The sequence below is a fragment of the Nyctereutes procyonoides genome, unplaced genomic scaffold (assembly GCF_905146905.1).
Source record: "Nyctereutes procyonoides isolate TBG_1078 unplaced genomic scaffold, NYPRO_anot_genome, whole genome shotgun sequence".
NCBI lineage: Eukaryota > Metazoa > Chordata > Mammalia > Carnivora > Canidae > Nyctereutes > Nyctereutes procyonoides.
In genome coordinates, this window is record NW_026575051.1 from 11,546,232 (window position 1) to 11,562,481 (window position 16,250).

At 49.7% G+C, this 16,250-nt stretch overlaps 2 protein-coding genes across 2 annotated transcripts; both read left to right on the plus strand.

Annotated features, from left to right (window-relative positions):
* The first annotated feature begins 61 nt into the window (after positions 1-61).
* Positions 62-6,687, plus strand: KLHDC3 (kelch domain containing 3). Its single transcript, XM_055330468.1, has 11 exons — positions 62-333; positions 2,715-2,927; positions 3,104-3,280; positions 3,431-3,546; positions 3,722-3,793; positions 3,922-4,135; positions 4,215-4,301; positions 4,445-4,553; positions 4,680-4,753; positions 4,876-4,954; positions 6,071-6,687. Exons 2-11 carry the CDS (start codon positions 2,774-2,776, stop codon positions 6,135-6,137), a joined length of 1,149 nt encoding a protein of 382 aa, XP_055186443.1. The 5' UTR covers positions 62-333; positions 2,715-2,773; the 3' UTR covers positions 6,138-6,687.
* Positions 6,688-6,848: 161 nt separating this feature from the next.
* Positions 6,849-12,675, plus strand: RRP36 (ribosomal RNA processing 36). Its single transcript, XM_055330404.1, has 8 exons — positions 6,849-6,860; positions 6,920-7,118; positions 9,088-9,235; positions 9,819-9,885; positions 9,964-10,068; positions 10,385-10,459; positions 10,571-10,688; positions 11,101-12,675. The coding sequence occupies exons 1-8, from the start codon at positions 6,849-6,851 to the stop codon at positions 11,235-11,237; spliced, it is 861 nt and encodes a 286-aa protein (XP_055186379.1). The 3' UTR covers positions 11,238-12,675.
* Positions 12,676-16,250: the final 3,575 nt, after the last annotated feature.

A 16,250-nucleotide genomic window follows, 5' to 3' on the forward strand; every position in this document is an offset into this window, starting at 1 on the left:
CCCGCCTCCGCCGTCCCGGGCCCGGACGACAAAGAACTACATTAACCAGTGACCCCCACGGGTTCTGACAGTAGTAGGTACATGCGCACAATCTCCTTCGGCGCCCGCCGGTTCTTCAGCCCCTCGCGACCCTCGGTAAACCCGTGGACTACAAGTCCCGGTAGGCTTCGGGTACTTAGTTCTGACTGCACGTGCGCACACCCCTGCCCGCCGGAAGGACCGAGGTTGGCTGTGTTTATCTCGTTGGGGACCGAGGTGTCGGTTGGCGCGCAACGGGTTCTAGACTGCAAGCAGCGCGAGGACCCACGGCCCCGCCCCGGCCCGGCCTGGCAGGTAACCCGCGATGTGTTGAGGGACAAGGAAAATTGGAGGGGCTGGGGTCGCCCATACCTGGAGCTGGAGTCGTGGGGGAGGGGCCTGAGAGTGATGCGGTGGGGGTGGGGAGGGAACTAGGGGGATGATGGGAAAGGAGAGTGTTAATGGGGAAAGAAGGGCTGGGGGAGGATGGTGAGGAAACGGGTGGAGGAGACCTGGTGGCTGGCGGAGGCACCGAAGGGAATTGGAAGGAAGATGGCTATGAAGAGAAAGGGAAGCTGAGGATAATGGAAGAAAAGGAGGGGGAGGGTCTAGTATTGTTGGGGAGGGGAGACTGGGATGACTGGAAGAAGACAGGCATAGCGTCATGTAGAGTGAGGAAGGTCCCTGCCCGAAGGGGGTCGGTGAATATTAGCTTTTTTTTTTTTTTTTTTCCCTTAGTGGAAGAGGGAAAATGGAGGGCTGTCGGGTGGAGCTTGGTGCCGTGGGAGAAGGGAAAAAAGAGAAAGCTGCAAAGCAATCAGGAGATCAAGAAGGGCCAGAAATGGGGAGTGAGCAAGAGACCCCGCGGGCGGGGAGAGGGGGTATGTACTTTAAGGGAATGGAAGAAGCTAGAGACTGCAGACCCTGAGACAGCGGGGGCTTTTCTCCATGAGTTTGAGATGTCCTTGTGAAGAAGCTAAGGTTCTGTCAATCTTTGGATGGGATTGCTTCTCCTTTCCCCTGTGAATTCTTTACCTTGACATAGCAGAAGGAGGGAGTAGAAACTATGAGGGGAAATGAAAGACTCGCATTCCTAAACCCCTCAACCTCCTATCTCCCCACAAGCCCAGATCCAAGATCTTTTGGATGGAGGACAGGAATAATGAAGTGAGAGTGGTTTCCTGGTGGGGCTATTTCAGATTTGGCAGGCTGGCTATTTAAAGCATGGGGTGGGGGTGGAGGGTTGAGGGAGGTTGAAGGGGGAGGGCGGCTGGCAAGCCAGCTGGAAGCCATGTCTGTTTCTTTTCAGGGGCCTCCCGTGCATTCTCTGTACCTGAGTTTCCGTCAGGCCCTTCCTTCTGCCAGGGCTCCTTGAACAGGGAGCAGATATCCACTCAAACCCAGCAGGTGCCTGCCAGCGAAGGCAATACCAGTTGTAGGAGCATTTGTCTGACAAGGCCTTCAAATGTACCCATTATCACTAGCTTGGCAGGTCATGCCTGGGTCTATTTCTTGTCCTGCCCAAGGGCACTTTTTTTATTTGTTTGCTTTCTCTCTCTCTCTCTCTCTCTCCTTTTTTCTTTTTCTTTTTTTTTAAGATTTTATTTATTCATGAGAGACACACAGAGAGACAGGCAGAGACACAGAGGGAGAAGCAGGCTCCCCCAGGAGGAGCCCGATGCAGGACCTGATCCTGGGACTCCAGGATCATGCCCTGGGCGGAAGGCAGTTGCTCAACCACTGAGCCACCACCCAGGCATCCCATTTCTTTCTCTTTTCTAATGTACCCCTACCCCATCCCCCTTTCAGGAATCCAAGTGGGAGAACTGCTAAAATAGCTTTTTTTTTTTTTTTTTTTTTTTTTTTTACAATAGCAGGGTTGGAGAAGTAGCAAGAGAGGAAAACCCCTCCTTTCCACCCCTACTGTTCCCAGCAGACACATACCTTTCTGGCTTAAGTTCCTGGTCTTGGCAGTATACCAGGCACAGCTGTCAAAGGAACTCCGAGTGCCTCTGAGGGGCCCTGGATGACCCTGATGACAACAGCTCAACTTGGCAAGAGCTCCCTATAAGGGGCTAACCATCTATAGAGGTCCCTGCCCTGGATCAATCCCACCCTGCCCTGGATCAGGGGACTGTTTCCCTTTAAAGGCCTAAAAGCTTTTTTACCTTGAAGCACCAATGCCAGCTTTCAATGGACTGATTGGAGTTGGCTGGGCTATTAATAGCCCTGAGTATTTTGAGATCCCTTTCCCCACCTTAAAGAGCAGAGATTCTTAGAGAGGTGGCAGTAAGCAGAGCAGAGCCAGAGAGACAAGAGAATGCACTGCCTTGGGAAGGAGGGCAGAGGGGGTGGGGGTGGGGTGGTGCTTGGAGCTTATGCCAGGCCAGGGACACCGTGGCTGTGGAGCCTCTATGAGTAAAGGATGACCACGCTGAGCCCTTGATCAGCAAATTCTGAGCTGTCAATCAGGTCGGTGTGGTGCCACCCTTTGCTGTTGGGAAAACACAGGGCCAGGGCAAGTTCCCTGACCTCTGCATCTCCCCTGGGGCCAGGCCAGCCACCTGAGCTTTGGAAGGATGGTGTGGGAGGGCCACCAGGGTGACACTTTGAGGCAAGGGCTGGTTCTGAGCAGACTCACGGCGAGCCAGACAAAGGCCTTGCCTGAGGAGCCCGTGGCCCTAACTTGTTTGCAGGTAGCAGAGGCAGCAGGCCGTGCCGGGGGGGCATGTTGCTGTAACCAGTGACCCAGGGGATGTTACGGTGGACAGTGCACCTGGAGGGCGGGCCCCGCAGGGTGAACCATGCTGCAGTGGCTGTTGGGCACCGGGTATACTCCTTCGGGGGTTACTGCTCTGGTGAAGACTATGAAACACTGCGTCAGATTGATGTGCACATTTTCAATGCAGGTAAGCTAATGCTGGGACGATCCCTGGATACCCACATCAGGGAGGGGGATGGGTAGCTGAATGAGGTTTGGTGGTGGTCCCCATGGCCAGAGGGGATGGGGGAATGAATATCTGGTTTGGGAAAAGGTGAAGAGCCTGGAGGAGCTTTCCAGGGCTGAGCAGAACTATGCCCACAGTGTCCTTGCGTTGGACAAAGCTGCCCCCAGTGAGGCCTGCCATCCGTGGGCAGGCTCCTGTGGTACCCTACATGCGGTATGGACACTCAACTGTCCTCATCGACGACACGGTCTTCCTTTGGGGCGGGCGGAACGACACCGAAGGAGCCTGCAATGTGCTATATGCCTTTGATGTCAGTGAGTATGGATCTCAGAGAAGCTGTGTTCTGCCAAATGATGCCTCAGGGAAATGGGCTGGGAAAGGTGTGGGCTGAGGTGGCCGGGCACCCCACAGTTTAGGAGGGAGTGTCAGGTTGCTTACCTGGCCCATCCTCTCCTCTCTTTCAGATACTCACAAATGGTCCACACCCCGAGTGTCAGGAACAGTTCCTGGAGCCCGGGACGGACATTCAGCTTGTGTCCTGGGCAAGACCATGTACATTTTCGGGGGCTACGAGCAGCTGGTAGGAACCCAGAGGTTTAGGGTGGGAATGAGAAAGAGGAAGGGAAAATAGAGGGTGATGGAATAGGAGGCTTTGACTTGTTTGAAGGTTTTAAGGGGAGAGGTTGGAGGGTCAGAGAGTGACCACTGATCCCATCTTTTATTGCTTTCTTCACTTCCTTTCTCTTCCCACTCAGGCGGATTGCTTTTCCAATGACATTCACAAGCTGGATACCAGCACCATGACATGGACCCTTATCTGTACAAAGGTGTGCGCTTTCTTCTTTCTTCCAGATCCTTACCCTCGATTCAAGACATCCTAGGAAGCTCAGTGAGAGCAGATCCCTTCTAGCCTTCATGTTGACCCCCTCCTTCTCATCTCTCTGCTCCTGCCCAGGGCAGCCCTGCGCGCTGGAGGGACTTCCACTCAGCCACAATGCTGGGCAGTCACATGTATGTCTTTGGGGGCCGTGCTGACCGCTTTGGGCCATTCCATTCCAACAACGAGATTTACTGCAACCGCATCCGTGTCTTTGACACCAGGACTGAGGCCTGGCTGGACTGTCCCCCCACTCCGGTGTTGCCTGAGGGCCGCCGGAGCCACTCAGCCTGTGAGTGTCTGTCTGTCCCTGTGGGAGTTCCCCCTTGCCACCCATTGTCATCATACTCCACTTTGCTCTCTCCTTCCAGTTGGCTACAATGGGGAGCTGTACATCTTTGGTGGCTATAATGCAAGGCTGAACCGGCACTTCCATGACCTCTGGAAGTTTAACCCTGGTACAGAAGCACTGCCTTTAAGGGGAAAACAAGTAGCAGCTGACAGTGGAGTGGGGGGAGGGGCGGGGAATCCTGTGAGGGTGGGGGTGGAGAGGCTATCTGGACTGGGCAGGTATTAAAGCTCCACATAAACTGCTTTTCAGTGTCCTTCACATGGAAGAAGATTGAACCGAAGGGGAAGGGGCCATGTCCCCGCCGGCGCCAGTGCTGCTGTATTGTCGGTGACAAGATTGTTCTGTTTGGGGGTACCAGGTTAGGAGGAAAGTGGGGAGGCCTTGGGGAAGGGCCCAGGTCTGTGACTGCACGGGAGGCACTTGAGCAAGAGGGTCCTAGGGCTAGTCTTTCCTCCTTCCTTCATCTCTTTTTTGATCTCTACAGTCCATCTCCTGAGGAAGGTCTGGGAGATGAATTTGACCTCATAGATCATTCTGACTTACACATTTTGGACTTTAGTAAGTACACATATTCCTACAGTGCCGTTACCACAGGGTCCCTGACTTTGGATGGTGACACTGAGGACTGGACCCTTCCCTTGGCTCTGATCTTTCCCCTCTCCCTAACTTCTCCTTTAAAGGCCCTAGTCTGAAGACTCTGTGTAAACTGGCCGTGATTCAGTATAACCTGGACCAGTCCTGTTTGCCCCATGACATCAGGTACAGTGAGTGGTTGGAGAGGAGGGATTGTTTGAGGGTGAATGGGCAGTAAAAGCAGGATCTGATGAGCTTGGTCTCAGTATAGAGGGGACAGAGGTTTTTGTTTTGCTGGAGATATGATGTACTTGTGGAGAATGAGAGGGATTGAGATTCAGAAGTACCGGTGAGTAAATCATATGGGGGAAAAAAAATCTGGTGTTTTAAACCAAGCTCAGAAGCATCACTTCTTGAGACCTGAGCCTATAATGGTTGTTTTTAATATGCTGAGAAAATTTGATTAAATCTTTGAAGTTAGGTGCAAAGTACAATTTCAAGAATCTTTGGAACACATTAGTTCCAGAATTAAGGGAGCTCCTTCCAGCTACTTCCTTTTGAATTCCATTCTTCAGTCCAAATCAAGCTCCAGAAGTTATTTGGTGTATAATTGTGTTCTTCTGGGTCATTCTGGACACTTCCCTCTCCTTGTATCAGTTTTGTTTAACTTACTTGCTGAGGGAGTGTGTGTTCAGTATTTGGTGACGCAGAGTGTAAAAGGCTGAACTGATGGATCCTAGGCTACCTCAGGATTGACACATGTGTAGGTATTTCCTACCAAGTAGACTGTAGTGAGCGTCTTGAGGTAAGGAGGAACTTGGTAAATCCTTGTAAAAGAATAGAATTGTCAAAAAGAGAGAGGAAACAAGGGATTAATTTTAATGTGTGAGGGGTGGGGAAGGCTTCTGAAAGCTTAGGAGAAGAGCTGAGTTAGGCTCTTTAAAGGGATAAGAGTGGAGAGCAAAAACACATTCCTGGTTGAGCAGAGGATGAAAGGTAGGTTGGGAAGTTTACTGAGCTGTGTATACAGATGATTTTTTCCCAGGTGTTGGGCACAAGGACACATATATAAACAGGAAGTCTACATAATCTTGCAGGTGAAGGAGTGGGTGATACTGGATTTGGTGGTGGGTGGGGCCTGATAAACTTAGTAAGGCTGTAAGGAAGGAGGTGGCTGTGGGTGGTTGTGCTCTAAGATGTTGAAGGGACTGGTGTGTTCATAGCCTTGTTTGAGCAATTCTGGCCTTGGGGGTGGAGGCTCCCCTATCTGTCCTTTTTGCCTTTCATTTGTTGGCCTTCCAGGTGGGAGCTGAATGCCATGACCACCAACAGCAATATCAGTCGCCCCATCGTCTCCTCCCATGGGTAGGAGAAAGTTGCTGCCGCCTCCCTTCCTGAACCTGCTATTGTGTTCACTGCCCCTTCCCATCCCTCACCTGCCTGCCCCTTTGGACCTGGACTCGGTATACCTCTGCGTGGAGTTGTTGGACTAGAGGTGTTTCCTGTGCTGTGAACTCAGTGGGGAGCTGTAGGGGGGAGGGCGAGTTCCCTACCCCCTTGGGCCGAGGGCCCCTTCCCTTGGTGCTCTGTCCCGTACACCTCCTTCCAACTGCTCCTGGGTCTCTGCTCTGCCCCAGGCCAGCCAGGCTCTACTGGGAAGCTAAGGAACTGGGGATAAGGGAGAAGCAAGCAGTGTCTGAGCCTCAGGAGCTTCCCCCCACCCTTGTTTCCGCCCCCTCCCCCGCTTGAGCCATGAGCATCCATTGGGAGCTGAGAGGAGTTGCAACTGTTGCCATGAAACCTCCTTCTCCCTGATCTGGGGAGGCGAGGACCAGCAGATAATCCCACCCTTCCCTGAGCTGTTGCTGTTCCCTGACGCTCCCAGCCAGCTCAGATTTTATAAAAATGAATTGAAAATCTCCAAACGTGTGATCTGTTTTTGTGGAAAACGATGGGAGGGTGTGTGCCCGAAGCTTGCAAAGGGGCAGGGTGCTGAGGTTCTGGCTTCGCCGAGAACAAAAGGAAACCAAATATCACCAAGGCCTGGCCCTCATTTCTCTTGAGCGCGGAGTCCAGCGCCATGGACAAAAAGGTGGCGACAGTCCCTCGAGCGGGCTCCCCCCTCCCCCCCGCCCCCGCGGGTCCCACCAGTTCACCACGAGTTGCGCAGACGCGGCCTCCTGGGGAGGCCGGAAGAGGCGGGCCGGGAACCACGAGAGCGGAAGTAGCGCCATCGCTGCCGCCGCGGCCGACGAGCCAATGCCTAGAGCGAGTTCCCGCGCCCCGGCGGCTGCCGGCTCTCCCCGCGGGGCCCGGGTCTGCGGGGAGGACTCTGGGGGCCTGCGGAAGGGTGAGACCCCGGTGCCGGGGAGAAGGGCAGGTGGCGGCGCCGTCCCCGTGGGACCGCCCAGTTCTCTAAAGCGGCGGCCGACGCGTTGGGCCGTGAGGGGGAGCTTCCCGGGTTAGGAGATCCTGGGCAGTTGCTGAAAGGAGGATGGGGTGGTTTTCCGCCGGGAGAAACCGCTTGGGCGAAAGCACAATCAGGAGAGGCATGGGTTGCTGGGGCAGCCTTAGCAGATGAGGATTCACACATTTCGCAGACATTCTTTGAGCTTCTACCGTGTACAGGCTGTTCTGGATGTGGTTCTAGCTGTAGATGTAGCGGTGAGTAAACCACTCAACTCCCCCGGGCGCCTGGCTGGCTCAGTGGGAGAAGCGTGCACCTCTTGATCTCAGAGTTGTCGGTTCAAGCCCCACATTGGGTGTAGAGATTACTTAAAAGCCTTTTTTTTAAAAAAAGATTTCATTTATTTATTCATGAGAGACACAGGCAGAGGGAGAAGCAGGCTCCTCGCAGGGAGCCCGATGTGGGACTCCATCCTGGGACCGGGATCACGCCCTGAGCTACCCAGGCGTCCCTAGGATTAAAATCTTAAAAAAAAAAAAATCTCATGAAACTTACTTTTCAAAAAGGGTGACCAAAAAAAAAGGTAAATTCATACATTAAAAGGCAACAGAACATGGGATTATATATTTTTAAGGATAAGTTTTATGATATGTGAATTATATCTCAGTTTTTTTTTTATATCTGTTTTTTAAGAAGACTATAAGGGCTATAGAGTGAAAGCAATTTTAAATAGAGAAGGCCTCACTGAGTGGATGACATTTGAGCAACAGCTTGAAGGACATGAAGAAGCAAGCAATAAATGGATCTGGAGAAAACTTCCAAGCAGAGGCAACATCAAATACAAAGGAACTGCTCCGGGAACACTGACCTTTTTTTTTTTTTTTTTTTTTTTTTAAGATTTTATTTATTTGGGATCCCTGGGTGGCGCAGCGGTTTGGCGCCTGCCTTTGGCCCAGGGCGCGATCCTGGAGACCCGGGATCGAATCCCACGTCGGGCTCCCGGTGCATGGAGCCTGCTTCTCCCTCTGCCTATGTCTCTGCCTCTCTCTCTCTCATTCTATGTGACTATCATAAATAAATAAAAATTAAAAAAAAATATTTTATTTATTTATTCATGAGAGACACAGAAAGAGAGAGAGAGAGAGAGGCAGAGGGAGAAGCAGGCCCGAGTCCCACACGACTCATTCCAGGTTTCCAGGACTACACCCTGGGCTGAAGGTGGCGCTAAACCGCTGAGCTACCCAGGCTGCCCAACACTGACCTTTTTGCTCATGAACTGCTAGGAGACCAGTTGAGAGGAGTGGGAAAGAGATTAGTAGGACGTGAGCTAGAGATCACCTGGGGGCTTTCAAACCATTATAAAGCCCTGTCGCTTTTACTCCGATCATGAGGAGGCCCTTGAGGAGTTTTGAGTTCTGAAGTGATGTGATCTGAAGCATATATGTATGGAAAAGAGGTGGGAGTGATGAGATCAGCTTTGCATTTTACAGGCCTCTGTCAAGCCTGGAGTGGGAAGCCTCGCTTTGGGAGGAGTCAGAGGTTGGGAGACCAGTTAGGAGGCTAGAGCACTGGCTCAGGTGAGGTGCTGAGAGTATGAAGCAGAGCATGGGCAGTGGTGACCGAGCAAGGGAAACAAGCCCTGTGGAGAAGCCTGTAGAGGCATGATTAAAAGAGAGGATGAAAAAGAAGGGACTGTGGCTTGGCCCACCGCCAGTTTTAAAGCCCTTAGCCAGGTGAGGCCCCAGGTGGCTGGAATGGTTGGGAAGGTAGATGTCAGCATAGAATTATTATGACCTGTGCTGCTTGGGGACTATAGTGATTGGTCTGGTGGGGACACTGGAAAGGAGGGTGGGATGAGGTCTCTGCAGCACTAGGAGATTTTGTGCTGACTTGTGTCCCCACCCCTCTGCAGATACATCTGACATGTCCTTTGAAGAGCTGTTGGAATTGCAGAGCCAAGTGGGGACTAAGACATACAAACGGTTGGTAGCTGGAAACAGTTCTAAGAAGGAAGGCTCTAGACCACGTGTCCAAAATGCCTGTGTTGCAGATAAGCACAGGTGAGGAACTGAGGAATACTTGGGACCTTCAGTAGGTGTCTGAATTCTTAGGTGGGAGGCCTTTGATCGTGACTGGAGACCCTGGGGTGCCTGGCTGGCTTGGCATGTGCCAAAAATGGCACCTGGATGACTCAGTTGGTTAAGCATCTGCCTTCTGCTCAGGTCATGATCCCAGGGTCCTGGGATCGAGCCCTGTGTCAGGCTCTCAGCTCGGTGAGGAGCCTGCTTCTCCCTCTCCCCTGCTTGTGCTCTCTCTCTTACATTCTCTCTCAAATAAACAAGATCTTAACAAAAAAAAAAAAAAAAACTAAAAATTAAGGGCACCTGGGTGGTTCAGTCAAAGTGTCCGACTCTTGATTTCTGCTCAAGTCATGATCTCAGGGTTGTGAGATTGAGCCCCTCATCAGGCTCACACGCTGAGCATGGAGCCTGCTTGATTTTCTCTGTCTCTTCTGCCTCTCCCTGCTGCTCTTGTGCATTCTCTCTTTTTCTTTCTCTCTAAAAAATAATAAAAATAAAATCTTAAAAAAAAAAAAAAAAAAAAAAAGACTGGAGACCCCAGACATGTCTAATTTCTCCATAGGCCTCTGGAAATGTCAGCCAAGGTCCGGGTGCCATTTTTGCGTCAAGTTGTCCCCATCAGTAAGAAGGTAAGGAAGAGGCAGGAAGAAAAGTCTCTCAGGGGAGACTGAACAGTTCTTTTATTCTCTCTTTCTCTCTCCCCAAAGGTAGCCCGGGATCCCCGCTTTGACGATCTGTCAGGAGAATATAATCCTGAGGTGTTTGACAAAACATATGAATTCCTGAATGACATCCGAGCCAAAGAGAAAGAGGTTTGGAACATGAGACTGGCTCCTGGGGATTCTGAGGGGTGGGAAGTTAGGGTACAGGTTAGAGAGGCAGAGGGGAACAGGGCGCATAGTGGTGGGCAGATTTAACTCTCCCTAATTTGCTTTCTCTATTCAAATCCTGGTTCATTAATTTACTACCTGTGTGATTATTGGTAGTTTTCAAATCATGAAGAGAAATATTCATATTTCATAGTGTTATTATGTTAATATATATGAACCTCTTAGAATAATGCTTGGCACAAAATTTCAGTTAACATTTACAGACTGCTAACCATCATATTCATTTTGCAATGTGGAGCTTGTGAAAAAGCAGTTGAAGAAGCACCATTCAGGGCAGGAGCATGAGAAACTGCAGCAGCTGCTTCAGAGAATGGTGAGTGGGTCAGAGTTGCAGGTGGGCAGTGAGAACAGTTCAAGGCAGTCAGGAGGTGGTTCATGGTCCCTCCTACCCACCCATCTCACCCACCTCCTCTTTGCTTCTCAGGAGCAGCAAGAAATGGCACAGCAGGAACGCAGGAGGCAACAGGAGCTGCGCCTGGCCCTGAAGCAGGAGCAGAGGGCTCGGGCCCAGCAGGGCCATCGGCCATACTTCCTGAAGAAATGTGAGTGGGGCACAGCCATCCCAGGCTGGTTACAGGGACAGGCTTGGGTGGCCATAGAAGCAGCATGCTGTGTTGGGGGTCCAGGAGCCTCCCTAAGGGAGGCATGAAGGTAGAAATAGGAAGGAGGAGTTATTTGTGACTCTTCTTACATCCCTAAGTATAGATTATGGACAAGGAGTGTTGCTTTTATCTCTCCCTGCCTCCCCTCCATATGCTGGGCCAGGCACATGGAAGGAGCTCACAGTTGGTGTAATAGAGCAAACAGAGGATGGTAGAAAAAAATCCATGTGGTGCCCTTACCAGTGAATTGCAACCAAGTCACGAATCCTGACATAATGGTACAGACCCGGGGAAAGGGAGAGAAGAATGCCTCCTCCTTTGTTTACCAGCTTTCTTTCTCTTTGTCCTCTAGCTGAGCAGCGGCAATTGGTCCTAGCTGAGAAGTTCAAGGAGCTGAAACGCAGCAAGAGGCTAGAGAGCTTCTTGAGTCGAAAGAGGCGCCGAAATGCAGGCAAGGACCGGAGACATCTCCCTTTGAGCAAAGAGTAATAAAGAACTGTTTTGAGCTCTACCACTGCCCCAGTGAGAAATGGATCTGCAGGGACAGACTTGGGCTTGGCGTCTTCTGGTTCTTTTCCACTCAAGGGTGAGGATCATGGCTGCCCTTGAGCTAGATTAGCTCAAAGATGACTAGAGGGTCTTGGACTACCCCAAGGTTGGACAAGAAGAGCAGCTCAGCTTGTACTCTGGCACACTTCCTCTGCTTGGATCTGGTTCATCGTGGCTTCATGTCCTCCCATCCTTACTTTAAACTAATGATTGTGGTATAGAAATAAAAGGGCCAATGAGTGATCTTCAGGCTGGTGAAAGCCATGAAGTCCGTGGATGGCTCCTAGGGCTGGAGCCAGTTCGTAAACATTCCTGTCACTCTTCTTTTTATTATTATTATTATTATTATTTTTTAAAGATTTTATTTATTTATTCATGAGAGACACAGAGAGAGAGGCAGAGACACAGGCAGAGGGAGAAGCAGGCTCCATGCAGGGAGCCCGATCCCGGGACTCCCGGATCAGGCCTTGGGCTGAAGGCAGGTGCCAAACCACTGAGCCACCCAGGGATCCCTCTTCTTTTTATTATTAACTGTTTTTTTGGTGCGATTGTGGGTGACCTAGAACTACTGTTTCAGCAGGCCACATGGAGGGGCTGGCAACAAATGTAAGGCTCCCACAAAGGAGGATATCAGATCAGAGATCCCTCAAAGAAGACACAGTCATTGAAAGAGTGGACCACTCCCACAGCTCACCTACTTAGCTTTGGTCTGGATACAAGAGGAGGTAGGGGATGAGGACACGAAGTTTCCCCAATAATGTGTTAGCACAGCTGGCCCTTAGCACTGTTTGGGTCTAGAGTTCATACTACCGGTGTAGACTGGAAAATCCTTAAGGTAATAATTCAGTTTGAAGTGGTCTCAGGTTGTTTTTAGGCACTTAGCAGAAGCAAATGTAATCTTCTCTTGAGGTTTGTACTTTAAACCCAAGCTTCAAGGAATTCCTTCAGATAAAATTTGAAGGAATGTGTGCTTTCAGTGAAAATACAAAGTACACAAGGAAAGAAATCACCATGAGTAAGAGTCATTAGGGACACTAGGCAACAGAGTCAGACCAACAAAGACATGTTAGAAATACGAAATACAAAATATAGGGGCTCCTGGATGGCTCAGTAGGTTAAGCATCCGACTCATGATTTTGGCTTGGTTCTGATGATCTCAGGGTCATGGGATTGAGCCCTATGTCCTTGCTCAAGAGGAGTCTGCTGAGATTCTCTCCCTCTGCCCCTCGCTCTCTTTCTCTAAAATAGATAAATAAGTCTTTAAAAAAAACCACAAAACATAAGATATCTTGCTTGTACTTAAAGCGCACGTATGACTAAAGAAAATCTCTAAAAGGACCAAATTGGTCTGATAAAAAATAAAGCTTTTAAAAATGAACGTTGAACTATTTGAAGTTAGAAACTTTATCGTTAAACAACAGATTAGACATACCTAAAAGGAGAATGAAGTGGAAGTACATCTGAAGTTACACAGGCGGAGCACAGGGATACAGAGAAATGGAAACTAAGCGAAAGGTTAAAAAATAGGGAAGATAGATTGAGAAGGTGTGATGCATATAATCAATTCCAAGGGAGAGAATATTTTTTTAAAAGGTTTTATTTAGGGGATCCCTGGGTGGCTCAGCGGTTTCACGCCTGCCTTTGGCCCAGGGCGCGATCCTGGGGTCCCAGGATCGAGGCCCGCGTCAGGCTCCTGTCATGGAGCCTGCTTCTCCCTCTGCCTGTGTCTCTGCCTCTCTCTCTCTCTCTCTATCTCTATGTCTATCATAAATAAATAAATCTTTAAAAAATTTTAAAAAATAAATAAATAAAGGTTTTATTTATTCATGAGAGACACAGAAAGAGAGGCAGAGAGACAGGCAGAGGGAGAAGCAGGCTCCATGCAGGGAGCCCAATGTGGGACTTGACTCGGGACTCCGGGACCACACCCTGAGCCAAAGGCAGACACTCAATCGCCGAGGCACCTAGGTATCCCCAGAAGAGAGAATATTTCAAAGAAGCTGAGAATTTTGTAGAATTGAAATTTATCAATCCTAAGCCTCAGAAAGCCTAATTTTTGTTTGTTTTTTTTTTTTTTTAACATTTTATTTATTTATTTATTAATGAGAGATACAGAGAGAGGCAGAGACACAGGCAGAGGGAGAAGCAGGCTCCATACAGGGAGCCTGACGTGGGACTCGATCCCGGGTCTCCAGGATCACGCTCTGGGCCAAAGGCAGGCGCCAAACCACTGAGCCGCCCAGGCGTCCCAAGCCTAGTTAATTTTAAGCAGGACTGAAAAAAAGAATTGATAGCTGCCTCAGCTGGTAAAGTGTGTGACTCTTGATCTTGGGGTTGTGAGAGTTCAAGCCCCATATTGGGCATAGAGTTTTTTTTTTTTTAATTTTATAAATCGTGAGAAATTATAAAATATGGGAAAGATATCTAAAAAGTAGCTATCAGTGACGCCTGGTGGCTCAGTGGTTGAGCATCTACCTTTGGCTCAGGGTGTGACCCGGGGTCTGGGGATCGAGTCCCACATCAGGCTTCGTGCATGGAGCCCGCTCCCCCCTCTGCCTGTGTCTTTGCCTCTCTCTCTGTGTCTCATGAATAAATAAATAGAATATTTTAAAAAATAATAAAAATAATAAAAATAAAAAGTAGCTATCAGGAAAAGGAAGAGAGAATCAGAAGCTAGGCTAATGCTTGATGCTTCAGAGATGATGGAAAAGATGTTTAAGTGTGAGATGAGCCTAAAATGTTCATCTCCCAGTGATTGTAAGCCAAGGGCTGAAGCTACTAGGATAAGTTGCCTTGCCAGGAGGGATCCAATGCTACAGAGTCTCTTGTCATGTGTCAATCCTACTTTAGAGCCAAAGAACGGAGTCTGGCTGAGAAGAGCAAAAGTATTGAACGCTTGGATTCACAGAAACACTAAGACTTGAGAAAAGCTAAAAAAATAAAATAAAAAAAATAAGGAGTGATGGTTGGCAGACAGGTATGAGCAGTTAAAAGCACCCTAAATCCTACCTTGGAACCAGAGTGTGGTGAAGCTCTTCCTGCTGCCACCAGAGTTACTCCACTTTCTTTCCTGGCCTGCCTAGATTGAGAAATCCCTGGCAGACACATTTGATTAGCTAAGCCTTGGTTATGTTACAAGGGGATTGCTGGGAAAGCCAACTATGTGGTGGGAGATGAGCTCTATGTTCCAAGGTGATTTGTGTGGAGTTTCCAAGCATGAGAAGGGGCTTCAGATGAAGGGGTCAAGATGGGTGTGTCCATCACGAGGCTGTATTGCCGCCCCCACCTCCAGACCTTTTCCCCTTCATCTCAAGGACACACAGGAGACATGGGAAAGCCTTGAGCTACAGCTACGAGTTAGTTGGTCTGTTTTTTGTTTTTTTATTGGTAATATATTGAGATATAATTCCATATTATATGGTTTACCCATTTAAATTGTACAATTCAGTAGTTTTTAGTATATTAAGAGTTGCACAACCAAAATTTTGTAATATTTTTGACACTCCAAAAAGAAATCCCATACCTTCTAGTGGACACTCCCCATTTCTTCCCAGTCTCCCCAGCTCTAGGCAGCCACTACACCACTTTCTAGATTTGCCTATTTTGAGACATTTTATGTAAGTGGAACCAATATGTGATCGTTTGCATACCAGTCATCCAGGTGTCTGGGATATAAGGAACCGAGGCTGTGAGGAGGATCTCTCAAGGGGTATAGGGGCAAACCTCTGTCCAAGTCAGACAGGAAGCATGTACACTGTAGGGATGGCAAGTCCTTAGGGCAGGGGAGGGGCCGCATATCTTCCCTGGTGCTGGTGAGAGGGCAGTCAGGACTGTTCACCTGGATGGCTGGCTTTGGACAAATTAGGCCAGAATCTGGGGGTGGGGTTAGATTGTGTGCTGAGGACAGTGTGTAACACAGGAGCTGGATTGCAGGCAGGAATGTGCAGGGTGTTGGGGCCACCACGGCCAGTATATCCTTCCCATAAGAATTGCAAGAGACTCGTCCATTGCAGATAAGCAGGTAGGCACTCTGTGGGACACTGATGGGCAGGGTGACTGAGCAGGGGTGAATAAGAGGTTAAACCTACAGCTTAGCCCATGCGGGAGCCCAGCAGCAGTGCAGGGGATAGCAGTGGGAGAGTCCCATCCTGTCACCTGCTTGGTATATTCTGATCTGGCTACTACAGCATGAAGTCTCTCTGGGTTTCTGATGGAGGATAGGCTCATAAAGAGCACAAGAACCCTGAAAAAGGCAAAAGGTTCTAGCCCCTGAGAGCTAGCCCAAAAATAAGGGTATGGGGGCACTTGGGTGGCTCAGCAGTTGAGCGTCTGCCTTCGGCTCAGAGTGTGATACTGGGGTCCTGGGATCGAGTTCCACATCGGGCTCCTCACGGGGAGCCTACCTTTCCCTCTGCCTGTGTCACTGCCTCTCTGTCATGAATGGATAAATAAAATCTTTTTTTTTTTTAATTTTATTAAAAAGGCAGAGGTAGGGGGGGCAGGCAGAGAGACACAGGCAGAGGGAGAAGCAGGCTCCACGCTGGGAACCCAACGTGGGACTTGATCCCGGGTCTCCAGAATCACACCCTAGGCCGAAGGCGGCGCTAAACTGCTGGGCCACCAGGGCTGCCCTAAAATCTTAAAGAAAAAAAAATTAAAGAATAAATGCATGGCCTAGGCCAATAAAAGAGCTAGGCTGTGATCTCTGGCACAAAGGTAGAGAGGCACCCAAGTAACTGTAGCAACCCGTGTGCCCTGCGGCCGGGTGCCCCCCTGGCCTGCTCCCAGTTTTCGGCCTCATGGTATAGCATGAACCAACAAGATGGTTTCTGCTTTGAGAATCACCAACAGCCCCATGGGACCACCATACTCAAAGGAAAGCAAGCATGGGCCCTCTGTGACCACCCTGTTTGTCCTCTGTTTTGCTGTCTTGTCCTGGGCATCCTGACTCTC

Excerpts from the sequence above, each read along its gene's own strand:
- KLHDC3 (XM_055330468.1), top strand. The coding sequence starts at position 2,774 with ATGTTACGGTGGACAGTGCACCTGGAGGGCGGGCCCCGCAGGGTGAAC. Across the intron at positions 3,794-3,921 it reads GGACCCTTATCTGTACAAAG|GGCAGCCCTGCGCGCTGGAG; the intron begins GTGTGCGCTTTC and ends GCTCCTGCCCAG. Across the intron at positions 4,955-6,070 it reads TGTTTGCCCCATGACATCAG|GTGGGAGCTGAATGCCATGA; the intron begins GTACAGTGAGTG and ends TTGGCCTTCCAG.
- RRP36 (XM_055330404.1), top strand. Across the intron at positions 9,236-9,818 it reads TGTGTTGCAGATAAGCACAG|GCCTCTGGAAATGTCAGCCA; the intron begins GTGAGGAACTGA and ends ATTTCTCCATAG. Across the intron at positions 10,689-11,100 it reads GCCATACTTCCTGAAGAAAT|CTGAGCAGCGGCAATTGGTC; the intron begins GTGAGTGGGGCA and ends TTTGTCCTCTAG.